The following is a 17,864-nucleotide window of genomic DNA, read 5'->3' on the forward strand; positions in this document are numbered from 1 at the left end:
AGCCCCACAAGTCATGAAGAAAACGTCGGAGGACGCAAATAGTGTTGGTGGTGCGTAATGCAGCACTAGAAGAGGAAAAAATGCGTTTTCCGCAAGAATTCTGCCTCCTGGACTCCTTTTCTTGGGGGGGAGTGGGGAAGGTTCTCCACCTCAGGGAAAGCTGTAATGGTTTGTACTACGAAGCTGCGGTGGGGCGGCTGTCGTATAAGGCAAGCAAGATCCCCTGAGGCAGGGCAGTATTTGTGGGCAATAGTACGGTCCACTGGTACACCTGACTCAGGCTTTGCCCATGCCCCAATAAAATATCAGACAGTGCCTCGTAAAAGGAGAGTACTGGTTCAACTTACGACTGGCTGGGGTGAAGGACCTCCATGACAGGGTCCATAGCTTTCCCCACAGTAGGCAGAGTGAGAGGTAATACATCAGCCACTCTTCTCAAAACGTCTGCCAAAGAAGAACTGGCTTCCGAGGCAAGGCCAGGAGGCGTTAAAGATAAAGCAAGGGATAAATCTAGCCTGCTGGCTTCACCCACCTCAGCAATCCAGCTGTCCAACATAGGAGGAGCCACAGGTATTTGCTGCTTCAAGGGGGGGTATCCCACATTCTTCCTCCAATTGGTCTTGTGAAACCCTCACAGAAACCATTGGCGTCGAAAATGGCTCCGTAACCGGCGTTGGACGTCGCTGACCCAGCGTCATACCAGTGTCCACTTGGGAAGGGGGAAAACATCAGTCGATGTTGGCTCCGATATAAGGAACCAAGGCAAAGTCGACCCTACAAAGTGCACAATGCGGTTGTGCACCGACTGCGGCTCGAAGTCTTCCGCAGCCGTGGAAATCGGCACCGGTTGGGCAACCAAAGTCATGCTGGAGTCGACCGACATCACTGGTGGGGGGTCCCAAAAGACCCCTCTCTGTCCGAGACTGGAACTGCCAATGAGGGCAAACCAGTCGGCGATGGCGCAGTTTATTGCAACTACGATATCCTTGGGGGCCGCAGGCACTCCAGAGGGACACGAGGGCCCAAAGATAAGATGAAGAGCCTGATAGTACTCTTGAATCTGATTCCAGGTCGCCCTAGCTCCAGGAAAGGGCAGGAGCGACACCGGAGCAGAAGTAGGAGAGCCATGGTCCCCGCGAGTCAAAGAAGCCATAGAGGCCCAGAACTTCGATTTCTTACGACACCACTTACCATGAGAGGTTTTCAGAGACTGGGACCGCTGCCGTTGACCACTGGGAGAAGAGCGGCGCTTATGGGAATGATCCCTGAATGGGGAGGAAGATAGACGCCGCGAGGAGGTAGAGGTCCGCAACAACCGCGCCGTCAGAAGTTTTATGCACAACTCCCACAGGGCCTTCGGTTTCAACCACTGGCAGGTGTCACACTCGTCAGAATCGTGATGCTTACCCAATCACCACATACAGATAGGATGTGGGTCTGTACTTGATATATGGTGAGCACAGGACCCACAAGATTTAACCCAGACGGCATAAGGAATTTAGCACACTGGCTCAGATGAGAAAGCTCGTCACAGCAGGCCGAAAACGGTTAGAGATATGCTACTTCGGATCCGCATGCAGCGCGGAAAAAGAAGAAACTGACGTTGGCACGCCGGAGGGGAAGGGATGTTTATGGCTTCGTGGACTTCATATCCGGAGACGACGTCGCGCGGAGCCATTTGGCACCACCTCTGGCGCGCAGAGGTACTGCTGAGAAAAGTTTCCGGATACAGTCTGATGCTTGGGGAGAATCCACAAGATAGGGAAGGTGCGGCTAGATGTCTATCAGATTAGCGAACCACCACAGATCACTTACCATGTGAATTTCCCTAGGTGCCAGACTCAATACAGAGAATTTCCAATAGCAATTCCTGTGCACATCGGTAGGTGGTGCTGTGCGGCTCTGCATCAGATTAGTTCCACCCTTGTTAAGATGCCTGAGGCCACTATACATACGCAGCCTCTGTGCTGATGTCCGTTCCGCACATTCCGACGCGGATCTGGAGCTCGACTGAATCCGGTCAACCTGATTGAGTTTCTAACACCCTAAACATTTCCCTGTGTGTTATGGGGGTTCAAACTGTGTAGGGACAGTAACTGCCAAATGTCGGAGACAGACACCCACAAAATCTGCTTCTAGTGTTTCAGCTCCAAGCACAACTTGGCTTTGTAGAACTTCTGCGTGAAAATGAACTGAAAGAATATCCACGACTAAAAGGTCAAACTTTCTGCCACAAAACTCTGAAGGAAGTCAAAGAAGGTCTGGCTCGGTCGAAGTCAAGGGTGCGGACATGCTCTTGTCACCGATCAGCTCAGGTAAATCAAAGAAGTCCTAAAATCATAACAAACCGAAACACAGTCAGAAGACGAAGATCCAAAATCTGCGTCAGCCCTTCATCCTTCTTGGGCACTAGGAAATAGCAGTAGTAAAACCTCTTGGCGACATTATTTCCTGTCAAAGGAACAGCAGAATGATCTGTTGTAACTTGAGCAGGAATGAGTATGATACAAGGAGGGGAAAATAGGAATTGTACGGCATTCTTTTTTAACAATAGGCAGTATCTACCGATCTGAAGTGGGGATTAAAAACTGAGTAGGAAAACTCTAATCCTGCCCCTGCTGACTGTGAATGGTCTTGTAAGTAGGGGTGGGCGGAATTTGCGTAATCGCGTTACGCAAATCTCCGCGAAACGGTAAAAATCTCCGCGAACATGCAGAAATTCCGCGAACACGCGGAATTGCATGTTCGCGATGCTTTTTTCCTGTTCACAGTTGCTGTTTGCGTGCTCGGGGAGAAATATCTTGCGAACACTCATTTTGAGAACGCGAACAAGAAAAAATTTCGCGAAGTCGCGGAAAGCAGACTTTTGGGCAATTTCGCGTTCTCCGCGGAACGCGAAATTACCGAAATTCCGCGAGCGGAACGGAATTTGCCGCCCAGGCCTACTTGTAAGGGTAAATCACAGGAGTTTGGAAGCTGTTGTAGTGAGTGAGAAGGTGGAAGATTGGTGTACTTGGTGGTGTTTACGACCCGAGCCACACGTTCTATGGAGCCACTACCAGTCTAACCAAGCTGCTGTATTGTGTTGGGAGTGTTGCTGTTGTCAACAAGTTAAACCATACAAATACAATATTGATCCATAGAAGGGCATGTCCATTATGGATGCCTGAGCATCACTGGAAAACCAAATAGCTCTCATCATGACACAGGTGCCAATGACACAGCCCACACGTTGTGTCGAGGGCAGTACTCAACACATACTTGGCCATCTTGAACTGTTTGGACAAAGGCTATACCAAATTTGTCAGGGACAACCAGCAAGATCTCACCAGCCATCTTTCAAACTGCATGCATATAATACCCCAGCATTTGGTGAAGAAAAGCAAAATGTTACTTACTTTGTACGCATATGTTTGTGGCATGTCGTGCTGTAGATTTGCATGCTCTGCATACTCCTGCCATCTAGTGTTGGACTTGGACGTGTACAACTTGTTTTTCTTCGAAGAACTCTTGCGTCACGAGGTATAGTGACTCCTCCTGTGAATGGTAGTGCCCATGGGCATTACCTCCATAATTCGACTGTTTTCCCTCCCAGTGGAAGAGAATAGAGATGGAACATAGTAGTGTCAGATGATTACCATGTGACTGAATATTGAATAGAAAAGTAATGTATCTGCAACAACCAAAGGCTTCCGGGGAGGCTTGTGCGCACATGTGAATCTACAGCACTGAATGCCACCAACAGAAGTAACATTCTCCATTCGAGGCATGTGTAGCTGTAGATACGCATGCTCTACAAAGACTAAAAGAAAGTGTATGTGGTACAGCCTAGCTCACTTGAGCATGTCGACGTGCTAGTACATCGACACATAGTGTTTGCTGAACACTTGTGGTGTGGACTAGGTAGTTGCCTTACAGATACCAGCTATTTGGAGGCCACTTTCTTGCGTGTACAATATGGCCTAAGGAGAGCAGGGATTTCTCTTTCAACCTTGGCGTAGCAGGTGGAAATGCACTTGACTAGACAGCTTGCACATCCCTGCTTTTGAAATGGTACTACCTTTTTTTTTTTTTAATAAATTTTTATTAGCAATTCCAATAAATACAGATAAACAAATAAATCGAGCAATAAATATAGCAGCTTTGTAAACACATTAATACACACTCAATGATGCCAATAAAAAATACATAAAAGAAATATACAAAGCAGTATAGAGAGGGAATGTTTCAAGCTGGAAAAATTCACAGACTTCTTAATATTGCCGAATTCCATTCGTCCAAGCTGTAATTGGTGCCCAGATTTTTTCCCCCAAAATTCTAGACCGCAATGCTCTAGTAGCAAAAATGGCTTTCTCTTCGTTATACACCCCCAAAAATCTGGCTAACCACATCTGAAAACTGGGCGGATGCGGATCTTTCCATTGTGCTGCTAGTATGATTCTAAAAACAGCCGTCCCTATAAAAAGACATGCCTCTTCTTCACGACTGAAACCTAGGGTATTATCATATCCAAGAATATATAGTGTGCTAGAAAACACCATCTTATGTCGAAATACCTCCTCCCAGAATCCTAACAACATATTTTTAAGTGGTATTAGTGCATGGCAATCTGAAAACATATGAGGAAGAGTAGCCGGTCCTATCCCGCATCTTGGGCAGGAATCATCTGTTCTTTTACCCCATAGAAACAGCTTAGCAGGAGTAAAATACAGATTAAAAATTGTCTTGTATAATTGTGCTTTCAAATTTGAGGATAAAAGCAGGTGGGATATTAAAACCAAACTCATGTCAATATCAATATCGGGGTTACGTAGTTTTTCGACCCATGAAGATTCAACACTATCTAGATCGCTTGGAAGCTTCTCCTGAAGAATACCATATATAGTTCCAATCCGAGTAGAATCTCTAACAATGGCATCCAAAAATGGGACAGTTTCAAGAGAAATCGTATTGGACCCTAAGATAGAATTAATTTGAATAAACTTAAAATATTCCTTATTCGAAATTCCAAAAGTGTTTTGTATATTCAAAAACCTATGGCCTGTCCCATCCCCCAGAAAGTCACCAACTGTTTGTATCCCTGCTCTATCCCATTTTTTTGCAATTACATCATTAACATGTGATGGTAATATCGAGGATTGCCAAAGAGGGGTATATCTATTAAATTTCGGGATTTCCATCAGCTTAGCGGCCTGCCTCCAGACCTTCCATGCACTAATAATAATCCTCAACTTGTTTTTTTTTATAATATCTTGCTTCAGTTTGCCTTAGCAGGAGTCCTTGAGCTTTTTTCCCCAATGCTATTTCATAGATAGAAGGAATCACAACATCCTGATTATCTTGATTCATCACAAGGAGAGGTACCATTTGTTGAAGAAGGCCGGCCCAGTGGTATAGCCTCAAATTCGGAGCAGCTAGCCCTCCTCTGTTGTGAGGAAGAGATAAATATTTCATTGATCTCCTGATTTTCCCATACTGCCATATAAAACTAGACATTTGGGACTCAAGTAATTTCATGATTTTTTCCTCTAGAAACAAAGGGATAGCCCGAAAAAATAGAGTATTTTAGGGAGTGTATTAATTTTTAGATAATTGCATCTGCCAATAATGGATAGATGTAGGTTATTTACCCTTAAAAGATCTTTAGTGATATTCTTAATTAGAGGATCATAATTCAAATTATTAATGTTTTCTATTTTCGCTGTAATGGACACTCCTAGATAGGTCGTACTTATTGCAATCCTAGGTCAGTAAATATAATATTTTCAGTACAGAGAATGACCGTCTTATCCCTATTTAAAGAATATCCCGAATATTGCCCAAATTGATGTGTGATTATTTCAATTTCAGCAATAGCCTCAGCGGGATCTGGTGTTAAAACTGCCACATCATCGGCATATGCTAGAATTTTAGTCTCGTATTCCCCAACGATAACTGGTTTTATTTTCTGGCTGTATAATAGTCTAATAATCAAGGGGTTTATATATAGCGCAAACAAAATCGGGGAGCAAGGACACCCCTGTCTGGTACCTCTTGAGATATTAATAGGTCTCTATTCAAATCCCATAATTTGTAACTTGGCCCTGGGTTGTTGATACATGGCCTTTATGGAATTAATAAGTCCTGGCCCAAAATTACATTGTTCTAAAACTCCCCACAGAAATCTCCAAGACACCCGATCAAACGCTTTTTCAGCGTCTAGGAGGATCAATGACATCGGGTCTCCCGTCTTTGACATAATATCAAATAAGGTAATAGCCCTGCGGGTATGATCTGTTGTGCCTTTGCCAGGGACAAAGCCATGTTGCCACGGGGAGACCAGATGTTCTATAACCCTCCCAAGCCGATTAGCCATAATTTTTGCATAGAGTTTAGAATCTGAATTGATCAGGGAGATCGGCCTGTACGATGTAGGTAAATCTACTGGCTTGCCTTTCTTTGGGAAAACGATTATGTTAGTGTCTCTCCAGGATTCAGGGGGGTTCCCACTTGATTGTATACCGATAAACAGGTCTACTAAATATGGTAAAATTTGAATACCCAAAACTTTATAAAGTTCGAGGGGAATCTTGTCGGGACCAGCTGCTTTCCCTGAAGCTAAGCCTGATAGAGCTAATTGAAGCTCTATAATGTCAATTTCTCTATCAAGATCTTCCCTAGTGTCATTATCTATTATTTTGATTCCTTCCGTATCCCTCATAAATTCCCTAATAAAAATTTCTATTTCATCTGAATTATCCAGATCATCTGAACCCGCTGGGATATCGTTTTGATATAACTTTTGATAATATTGTTGAAAGATTTCAACAATATCCCCAGAGTTCGTATATTCCTGGCTGTTAACTTTGATTGTAGTTATAGAGTTATATGTAGACTTCTGCCTAGTACGCATTGCCAATTGCTTCCCCACTCTCTCTCCATTCTCATACAGCTTAGCTCGATGTGCTTGGAACGTCTCTGCTGCTTTCTGATTCAGCCAGCTATTAAGTTCTGCTTTCAGGACAAGTATACGACACATACTGAAATGTTACTTACTTTGTACGCATATGTTTGTGGCATGTCGTGCTGTAGATTTGCATGCTCTGCATACTCCTGCCATCTAGTGTTGGACTTGGACGTGTACAACTTGTTTTTCTTCGAAGAACTCTTGCGTCACGAGGTATAGTGACTCCTCCTGTGAATGGTAGTGCCCATGGGCATTACCTCCATCATTCGACTGTTTTCCCTCCCAGTGGAAGAGAATAGAGATGGAACACAGTAGTGTCAGAAGATGACCATGTGACTGAATCTTGAATAGAGAAGTAATGTATCTGCAACAACCAAAGGCTTCCGGGGAGGCTTGTGGGCACATGTGAATCTACAGCACTGAATGCCACCAACAGAAGTAACATTCTCCATTCGAGGCATGTGTAGCTGTAGATACGCATGCTCTACAAAGACTAAAAGAAAGTGTATGTGGTACAGCCTAGCTCACTTGAGCATGTTGACGTGCTAGTACATCGACACATTAGTGTTTGCTGAACACTTGTGGTGTGGACTAGGTAGTTGCCTTACAGATACCAGCTATTTGGAGGCCACTTTCTTGCGTGTACAATATGGCCTAAGGAGAGCAGGGATTTCTCTTTCAACCTTGGCGTAGCAGGTCTGAATGCACTTGAATAGACAGCTTGCACATCCCTGCTTTTGAAATGGTACTACCTTTTTTTTTAAAAATATCTTTTTATTGGCATTTACATTTAAGACATAAATATACTTAACACATATACAGTTCCACAGCAAGAATATCATAAATCTTAATACATTGAACCAAATTTGTATATTCTGCAATAACATCATAGCCTCCTTTACTATGGTGCTGGAAACATTGAGGAGTGTTCGGGCTGACACATGCCATTATCCTTCGTAGTTGTGGATGTGCCCAAAATGCTCAGTTTCGATGTACTTCAAAGTGTTCAACAATTGCATGAAGGATGATGTGAGCCATATATCACAAACATAAAGCAAATTAGAAAAGAAAGAATAAAAATAAAAAATAAAAAAAGATAATGAAAGAAAAAAAAAAAAAGAACACAAACAAATGTGTTTCATTGCAATATGAATAAACATACAACTACAACTAATGTCAAAACCACAAGAGGCCTGCAATCCTTGTGAACTTCTATAAGGTATAAATCAATGCCACTTTGAGGTGGGGGGGGGGATGGGGGACAATACCATCAGCCTTAGCGTTTCCCTCCAGTCTACCACAATGCGCTTGGTTCGGAAGCGTGTGTGCAAGCATCAGGAAATGGTACTACCTTTGTGTGGTTTAGTGTAAGCAATAAATAACTGTTGCGCTTTATGAAATGGTGTTGTCCTGTGAATGCAGCCCTCTTGATATCTAATGTGTCAAAAATACTCTCTGCGACTGAGTCGGGGTGTGGGAAAAACACCAGGAGCGCAGCTGTCTGGTTGAGGTGGAAAGGGGAGACAACCTTGGGCAGAGAATTTGGGTTAGTTCCAAGTACTACTTTGTCAGCGTGGAACTTAAAAAATGTTCTTCAAGCGTGAGAGCTTGGATTTTATTCACATGCCTGGAAGTGACATACTAGAAACACCAGCTTCCATAAAAGAAATTAAACAGGGCACGTACGATGTGGCTCAAATTCTAGTGAGGATACACGGAGGTTCCAGGACAGGGCTGGAGGTAACCTGGGGGGTATAAACCTTTTAAATCCCTCCATAAAGGCCTTAATGATGTTAATAATGAAAAGTGTTTCCTGTTCTGTAGGTATGCTGCCACTGCAGCCAAATGCAAAAAAATGAAGAGTAAGCCAGACCCAAGCGTTGCAAGGGAAACAGGTAGCAGAAGACTGGCTGGCAGGAGTAAATCAATATGTGTGGGTAGGCACTAGTGGACAAACCTCTTCCACTTTACTGCACAGCAGGATCGAGTAGGGAGATGGTGAACCTCCTGAGGATTGACAAACAGTCAGTGACCTCAGGAGCCAATTTACTAGATTGAGCTCCTTGGGGTGTCTGGGTGTCTCCTGATGTTGAGTGAGTAGATTTGACCCCTGGGGAAGCTTCCTGAGGGGGGGGAGGGAGTACAGACAACTCTAGAATAGTTGTGAACCAGGGTTGTCTGGCCCACGTGAGATTCACTAGGGTGAAAGGGAGGGACATCTGCCGTAGCCTCCACACCACATATGGAAGAAGTGGGAGAGGCAGAAAAGTATAGGCAAATATTCCTTACTAAGGGGTGTCCACATGCCTTGAACAGTCAGATTCTTGAAATGTGCCCCTGACCCCGTGAGAGAGGCGTCTATGGTGATGGTCCCTTGGGGAACCGGGTTTAGAAAGGGCCTGACTTGCAACAGGTTGGTGCTGTTCCACCACCTCAGAGAGAGATGTGTGTTGGCCCAAATCAGCACTAGTACCTCCCAGAGACCCTCCGCATGCGACCATTGTTCGCCAGGCACTATCGAAGCAGACGCATGTGTAATCAAGCATGAGAAATGATGGCGATGCATGAGGTCATCATGCTGAGGGGGAGCATTACTGTTCTGACTATTAGCCGAGGATCTGGCTGGAAAAGAAACAACAGAAGGTGGAAAGCTTAAACCCATTATGGGGCTGGGATAAGCCTTTCCAGTGACCGAATTTAGAATTGCCCCTAGAACGGGCTGTATCTGAAGGGGTTTAAGGTGAGACTTGCCCAAGTTGATGGCGAACCCGAGATTGTGGAGAAGATCTGAGGTGATCTGGGTGTGGACCAAGCACTGCTGTCTACTTGCACTCTTGATCAGATAGTCGTTGAGGTAAGGCAAACCGTGGAGGCCACCTCTCCTCCTAAGAGGAGTGGCTACTACTGCAAGGCATTTGGTAAAGACTTTAGAAGCAGTAGTTACCCCGAAGGGCAGAACCTTGAATTGAAAGTGTTGTCCACTTACCACAAACCTAAGGCAATGGCAGTGAGCATGGTGGGTCAGGGTGTGGAAACAGACATTCTTCAGGTCGAGGGCAGTCACGAAGCCACCTTGCTGCAGCAAAGGAATGATATCCTGGAGCGTGACCATGTGGAAGTGTTCCGACAGGATGTACTTGTTGAGGGGCCTTCGGAACCCGAGGGGATATGTTTAGAGTGGAGCAGTGAGTTCCAGGCAGTAGCCCTGTTCTACAATGGACAGAACCCATTGGTATGAGGTTATGTTTTGCCATTGTATGAGAAACTGCTGCTAGCATTCCCAGACATGTAATGAGGTCAGGGGAAGGGAGATAGAGTCACTGCCTGGCAGAAGCGGCTCCCTTTCCCACACTACCTCTGCTCCTGCCCTTGAGGTTATTTCCCCTATGAGAAAAACCCTGGGAGGATTGCCGTTGTCTCCGGTATGAGGTGGAAGTCTCTGGGAAAGTCATTTTGGTGCCACCACAGAATTGTGAGTGGCGAAAGAAGCTAAGGGTTGATGGGTTCATTGCCTTGGCCGTGTTCTTCTTGATCTTCTCTACCATTTAATCAACTTGAAGCCCGAAGAGGAGGTATACCTCATCAAAGGGCATGTTGCTCAGATGCTGTTGGACTTCTGGCTTGAAGCCAGAGACAAAGAGCCAAGCATGTCGGCTGATGAGAATGCTAGAGTTAATACCCCTTGCAGCAGTGTCAGCTGCTTCCAGTGCACACCTGATGGTTATGTGGTGGTAGTTTAGCCCTCCGCTACGAGCTCATGTACTGATCCGTAAGTTGTTGGATCAGGTCTCCCATTTCATCCCACTGTGTTCGGTGAGTAGGCTGACTGAGTTGGCGATGAGCTAATGGGTGGCAGATCGAATGGACACCCGTTTGCCCACTGCATCAATCTTTTTACTTTCTTTGTCGGGTGGGTTTCTCCAGTAGAGTGCATTGCGCGTTTACAGGTGGTATGCATGACCAGAGAAACTGGTGGAGCTGCCCTCTGATGTAAGGTCGGTCCAAAGGGAAGGCCTTGTACTTTTTGTCAACTCAGTTTTTTTTTTTTAAGACATCCTGAGTGGATTTCCAAATAAACTTAAGCATGGGTAGATAAGCTTTCTCTTATAAGGAAGAGTGCCCTTCCTTAGCAGCTTAGCAGAAATCTTGCCCATTTGTGGGTGGATGAATAGTCTCTTCTGCCTACTGTTCAGCTCCTCCTGAAGGCGCTGTAGAATATGGATGTCAAGATCCTCGGAACCCCCTGAAGAATTCGCTGTGGATGGCTGAGTCAGCGCTGACGTCTATTTTAGCTTCGAGGTTGGTCCGGACAGAACCAGAAGGTGTCAAGGAAGGCTAGGGCTTATGCAGGTGTTTCGGTGCCGTGCTCAGAGTCAGTTCGTGCTACCATGGCTTGGATGCAGTAGTGACCCAGAAGGTTGTTGGGTTGGTATTGGACTCTACGCCCGAACCCTGAGGGGTGGTGGTCGACTGTTTGCTTTTGATGGTGGGCTACATCGTTGGTCATTTACCGAGTGGGGGCGGTTGGTCTTCAGCATCAGAGCCCAATAGAGAACTCGGCTCCAGCCTGAAGGCTGCTGGTCGATCTGCAGAAGAGCTTGTTTACCCTTCGACCTCCTCCCCGAAAATGTCAGGGTGTCCTCATCTTGCCACTGCACCATCTTACATCGAACAAGGCATTGATACCGGAGGGTCTTCTTGAACTGGAACGCGAGGCAGGAGGTCTTGTCGTGCTCGGACGACAAACAGAAGTTACAAACCGAATAATTATCTTGCTACCAGTTCTTCGAGCGGCACTCTAGACAGTACAGGAAAGTGGTACTTTCCATTATGGCCTGTACATTGTTGAGGAGGGTGATTGAGGAGAAGGGCCCGAGTCCGGCCAGGGCATCGAAGGCATCCCGGACGCAGATATCATATTGGCGGAACGGAGATGAAGTCAAGAAGACTGAAAATAATTTGATTGTTTGATGTCAAGAGGAGTGGAAACACCGGAAGGCCTCGGCAGTCAGTGCTGGGGATAGAATGCTGGTGAAAGCTTCTCTGTAGCTGCATGGAGCCCAATGAACTTCAGAGGGACTCAGTATCCATTTAAAGATCAGCAGCATGTCCTCTTTACAGTTCTGCACCTGCTGCGGGGCAGATGGTGACCAAGGAACATAGGGATGTGCCGGGACCAGCCTCTGAATGAACTTGGAACAAGCCTGCAGTGTCATGCCCTTGATTTGCAGGTTGCGCTGCATCTCTGCATTTCTGAAGTAACAAGAAGGGGAAGAATCCAGCTTGGCTTTCTTGCACTTATCGTGAGACTTGGACCTAAACTTACCTCAAGACTTGGGTAGAGATCCGGACTTAGTGCGAGAATGGCACGGCGAGTTGTAGCAGAAACAGCATAACCTCTTCCTATGTTCTACAGCATAGAGTTTCTCTTCCACTCCCCAGCAGTCATAGTTTGTCTAAGGGAGCATTTGTTGCACCATTTTGAATTGTATCTGGAACTTAGATACCGCAAATAAATGAGGTAGACATTTTCCCTGCCACACTGCAAGAACAGTTGCTGTTGAAAATCTGGAACTAGTCTGGCACCTTGGATTAGTCGAAATTAGTCGACAGATGAGGAATTTGTGCTTATAAGCATCCACCAGAAATGTGAGTTAGATTAGTTAAGAGAAATTTCGGTTTGATCTGGTCATCTGAATGACAGTCAGCAGCTGAAGGGTTTTGCTCCAGCATCAAGGTTTACAGGGCTCAATTGAGGTCCACAATCTCACCTCAAAAAATTACTTTAGATAACGCACAAGCTGGGAGGCAAAATGGCCAAACTCAACCCCTAAGTAGGGGTGGTCCTTTACAAAGGTGGGCAAAACATACTTGAAGTAAAGAAAAATCAGACATTGTTGGGAAGGGACTATCCCCTGCATGATAAAACGGACATGTACCACTCCCTGAGTGTTCGACTACATGCAAAACTGTTATCCTGACTTTTTGTTTAGCCTTAGGGGCACGCTCATGTAGAGGGATCACAGAGGCCTAGGGCTGGCCTGCATATGAGAGGTTCAGGACATGTTTTGCGACATGGAGAGGCACACACCACACCCTCACAATAGGCAGTGTGCAAAGTTTTTGTGAATCATTACCGTGACCCGACCTTTTTCTCGGGTGTCTGAGAGATTAGGGTCTAATGACTACTCTCATGTTACGATCCAACAATATGCGAACCCTCACAACTTTGCGCTGAAATTCCTCATGCATGCTGAGTGGATGTATTTGCAGTGGACGTGGAGCACATGTGTGATACTAGGACTCTGTGAGGTAGGAGTTTGAGGGCTGGGAGGACAGGGACAGTTCACCCAGACAGTGGAAGTCTACTGTCTGCATTCCTATGGCTGGAGCGTGGAAATCTCGACACGAAGTAAGGGAGGATGGAGACAGGGATACCCTAAGAAATGTAATGAGGATCGAGATGGTAAAGTGCTGCTAATTAGTTCACTGGGAACACCGCCTTTTGGTCGATGTAAGGGGTAGGACAGTAGTTTCTGTTGTTCAAGGTGAGGACATTTCTAGGCAGTGCATGCCCTTCTGTCTGACTTTTGACTGCTGCTTCAGGAGGGCTGATGATACCCAGCTAAGGAGAGCTCACAATTAACTGTGCCCATGTTTTGGATATGCCTGCTTGGAGCCAGCCTCAATGCTACCTGCAATGGAAGCCATTGCCTTGCACAAAGGCTGTGGATAAGGAACAGCAAGAAAATTACATATGAAAGAGAACCAACCAAAGCGGTTCTGAAATCTTGGACAGAGGATCCACATCCTGTGTCAAGGGCAGGGTGTGAAGAACTTCCAGAAAACATGGTTCTTGCAGCCCTGTGTTAAGGATGAAACCTGTCGGTAACCACCTTAATCCCCCACAACAGCACATAAAAGGACCAGATTTCTGTAGATAGGATACCCTGTTACTTCCACTGGAGAAGATCTGGATTCTAACTTGCTGAAGAACTTGGCTCGAAAGAGTCAACACTGTGGACAAGATTAGGACAAAGGCACCAACAAAATTCTGTAGCTGGAAGTGGCGACGATCTGACGAAGGAACTCAGACTTCGTTGTGGTGCAATGATGAATAATGGATTGATCCTTATATACTTATAAAACTAGGAAATGACCCACAGGAACATAAAAATAATGACTTCAATGATGCATATATAAAGTTATAGAGATGAGAAAACTGAGAGGCATCTTATACTGGGCTAATTACAGGAAATTACCTAGTGTGGAAGTCACTGTCAAACTGCTAGAATTCAATTTTGAAAGACTAAATGCCCATTGTTCAGTTTCCCAGAACAGTTCTCCAAACAAAACAAGCCAAAAACAAAAAAGGTATAAAGGCAGAGACTTGCACCCCCAGCCGCAGAAGAATGGACCGAAACGCACGTCTAGACACACTGACCCTGGAAGCATGGAAAGTCGGGTTCACTTTGACCAGCTCTGCACCATTGTTTGCTTGACACTCTATATGGACATGTGTAAAATAAGTGGGATTCAAACCTCGCCATTTTGTACTTGTTCCATATTCTCTAGACAAAAGAAGGGAGTACTCCACAGAGTACTCTAAAAGCAGCTGTGGCACCAGTGCTGGTGTCTGCCTGACAGCCAGGCACCCAGAGATGAGGAGTCTGCGCTTGCTGCTGGAGGAGCTGAAGGCCTGCCTATGTGTCTAGAAGCTTACCGGCCAGCTGAGAGAGTGAGAGTGTCCCAGCCCCTGCAACGGGAGACACTGTACGGGATGGAAAGCCTAGCGTGAGAAGCATTCCTTCTGTTGCATCTACCACCATATTCCCCTATTTCTTTTTTTTTAATCTCCTGGGGTTAATTTACTCCCTTCCCCGTATTTCCTTGCAGGTGGAGATTCACACACCTGGTACAGTACAGGGAAAGCAGCAATAAATAGGAATAAAGGGATTTCGTTCCCATGAGTCAGCTGGCTGTTAGTGCATCTGAAATGGTGCACCGTCCATAAGAAAATCATTAACAGACTACACCAATTGCTAGCTAAAATGTTCAATGGGATGTTTCATAGACAGAGGAAATCCAATTGATAGACATTGATTACTGCCCACTGTCAGCATTAAACTCAGAAAATGACAGTGTAATGTTTTGCTTAATAACAGAGCACCAATCAGCAAAGTCACTGCACTACCAATCAAAACTGACCACAAGTAGTGTAAATAAGGGCGTGTATCGCAAAAAAGCTAGGCGTCATCCAATTTAAAAAAACATCCCAAAAAATGAATTTGAAAAAATATCTGCAAGTTTAAGTTTCAACCCCCATTTTGGTTGCTTTAATCATTTGCATTACTCTGCATATCAAATGTCAAAATTGCGTGCACGGAGTTCATGAAATAGAGAGAAATAGAGAGATAATACAAACTGACCAGGAACTGTTGAATAAGCATAAAGGAAATCTGCCTCCACAGGTATTCTCTGTTGCTCATCTGACGAATCTCCTGCACTGTCTGCCTCAATTCCTCCATCTAATTCAGTTCCTCTGCAGGCCTATAAAATAAATTATCAAATGTAGTTTGGTCAATGCTATTCGTCTCATTAGTGAACAATATTTCTCCAAACTCTAAATATATAAAAGAAAGAGGAATACATTAGTAGTAACCAAGCATTTTGTCAATGGCACTGGATATTTTTAACATGCAGAATAAATCACTGTTAACAGAAGCTATAAAAACAGAAGAGATACATTGAAAGCACAACTAGAATATATGTGATTCTCCAAGCTTGTGTGTACAGGGACAGCATTGTTAATACCTTTTGCCATGCCAATTGTACAGTATTGTAGAGTATGCATGGACTAGTGACCAAATGTTATTGATGCAGATACATGTATGGGCAAACCTACAAACTTTAGACACTCTAAAGCTCAAGTTAAGTAGTACTTATAGAAAAACGCTAATATAATCATTTCGATGTCATTCTCAATTAAGGCACTAATGACCGGTCAGGTTTGTGGTAGATGACTTTATAAACTTCACCTTATGGACAAAGCTAACAGGTAGATAAACTAATCGTTGTAGAAAAGGATTAGGTTACTTATCCTGTAAGCATCTGTTCTTGGCATGTAGTGCTGTAGCTGTACATGTTTTGCATAAGTCTGCCATGTAATGTTGGGCGTGGATGAGTACAAGTTGTTTTTCCAAGATTTTTTCTTTGAGTCACAAGGCGTGTGACTCCTCCTCTTGGTAATACTGCACATGAGCATCAATGCCATCTTCAGATTGTTTTGCCGTGGGTAGGTGAGAATGTAAGAATGCTGTATGTTAGCAATGAGATGTCCATGTGTTAAAATGAAATAAAGTGTATGAACTGCAACCTTATTGAGGAAGAGGGTTGGTGCATGTGAATCTACAGCACTACATACCAAGAACAGATGCTTATAGGGTAAGTAACATTATCTGTTCGAGGCATGTGTGCTGTAGATACACATGCTCTGCATAGACTGTAAAGCAGTCTCTCCCTAGGCAGTGGTCAACTTGTAGGGGTTGCAGTTGTTTGAAAAAGAGTTTTAAGTACTGCTTGACCAACATTGGCTTTTTGGCATGTGAATACATCCACACAATAACGTTTTGTGAAAGTGTGTGGAGTAGACCATGTTGCTGCTTTACAAATATTAGCAATAGGAATGTTCCAAGAAAGCAAGAAAGTCATGGAAGCTCCAATCTTCCTAGTGGAGTGAGCTTTTGGGGGAACAGGTAGATGTTGTTTAGCTTTTATATAGCATGTTTGGAAGCATTTAAACTCTCCATCTTGAAATGCTGGATTTAGATATTGCCTTTCCCTTATGAGGAGGTGCAAGGGCAACAAATAATTGTTTTGTCTTTCTGAATGATTTAGTCCTGTCCATGTAGTGAATCAAATCAGAATAATCTTTATTTGGTTTCAAGAAATAAAACCATAAAAGCACACATAAAATATAATCAAACAATCCCCACAGAAACATACCAGATAAGATAATGACCTAGGCTACATGTAAAAACAAGGGGTCAAGGACACCAATATCACACAGACCATACCAAGTGAAAAAGGATCGCTCCAGTTGACAACAATTAATCACATCTGAAAAAAACCTTTGATAAACAGAAAGGGCGATGAAGTACATTAGGGCCGTTTTGAGAACTAAAGTATGTAATGCCCTTTCTGCAACTGTGTCTGGTTGTGGGAAAAAGACAGGTAAATCAATGGATTGATTAATATGAAAATTTGAAACCACTCTTGGTAGGAATTTGGGGTTAGTTCTAAGCACTACTCGGTCATGAAAGAAAGGCTCCTCATTAACACCTGAATTTCTCTGACCCTTCTAAGAGAAGTTATAGCGATTAAAAAGGCAAGTTTCCATGAAAGGTACTGTAATTGACAAGAGTGTAGTTCAAAAGATGGACCCATTTGTCTTGTTAAGACAATGTTTAAGTTCCATGATGGAGCAGATGGAAGACTAGGTGGAATTATCCTTTTGAAAGTCCCTCTATAAAGGCTTTGATAAATGAAATTTTAAACACTGGTAGGTGTCTGTTTCGTAGATGTGCTGCAATAGCTGCAAGATGTAATCATATAGAGGTGTATGCCAACCCTGCAGTTTGTAAATGCAATAGGTAAAAAATAATTGTTTGTACTTTTGCGTGAAGGGGGTTGATGTCTTGTTTGTGGCAGAACATAACAAAACATTTCCATTTTGCTGTATAACCTTGCCTTGTGGTAGGTTTGCGAGCCTCTTTAAAGAATGTTCATACATTCTTGAGGTAAATTTAAGTTTGCAAATTCAAAAACTTCAGGAGCCAAATAGCAAGATTGAATTGGGATGTCTTAGTGTTCCGTGGATCTGAGAGAGAAGGTCCGGGTTAAGGGGAAGCTCCTTGTG

The 17,864-nt window shown here is 44.2% G+C and overlaps 1 protein-coding gene across 3 annotated transcripts in view; it reads right to left on the minus strand.

Annotated features, from left to right (window-relative positions):
* The window catches only part of CASP3 (caspase 3), a 231,225-nt gene that overhangs the window by 19,439 nt on the left and 193,922 nt on the right, over positions 1-17,864 (minus strand). For all 3 annotated transcript variants that reach the window (XM_085641909.1, XM_085641911.1, XM_085641910.1), the window contains exon 6: positions 15,376-15,496. In XM_085641909.1, coding sequence (XP_085498035.1) covers positions 15,376-15,496 — 121 coding nt within the window. The remainder of the gene's footprint in view (positions 1-15,375; positions 15,497-17,864) is intronic.

This window comes from Triturus cristatus, chromosome 2_2, assembly GCF_964204655.1.
Source record: "Triturus cristatus chromosome 2_2, aTriCri1.1, whole genome shotgun sequence".
NCBI lineage: Eukaryota > Metazoa > Chordata > Amphibia > Caudata > Salamandridae > Triturus > Triturus cristatus.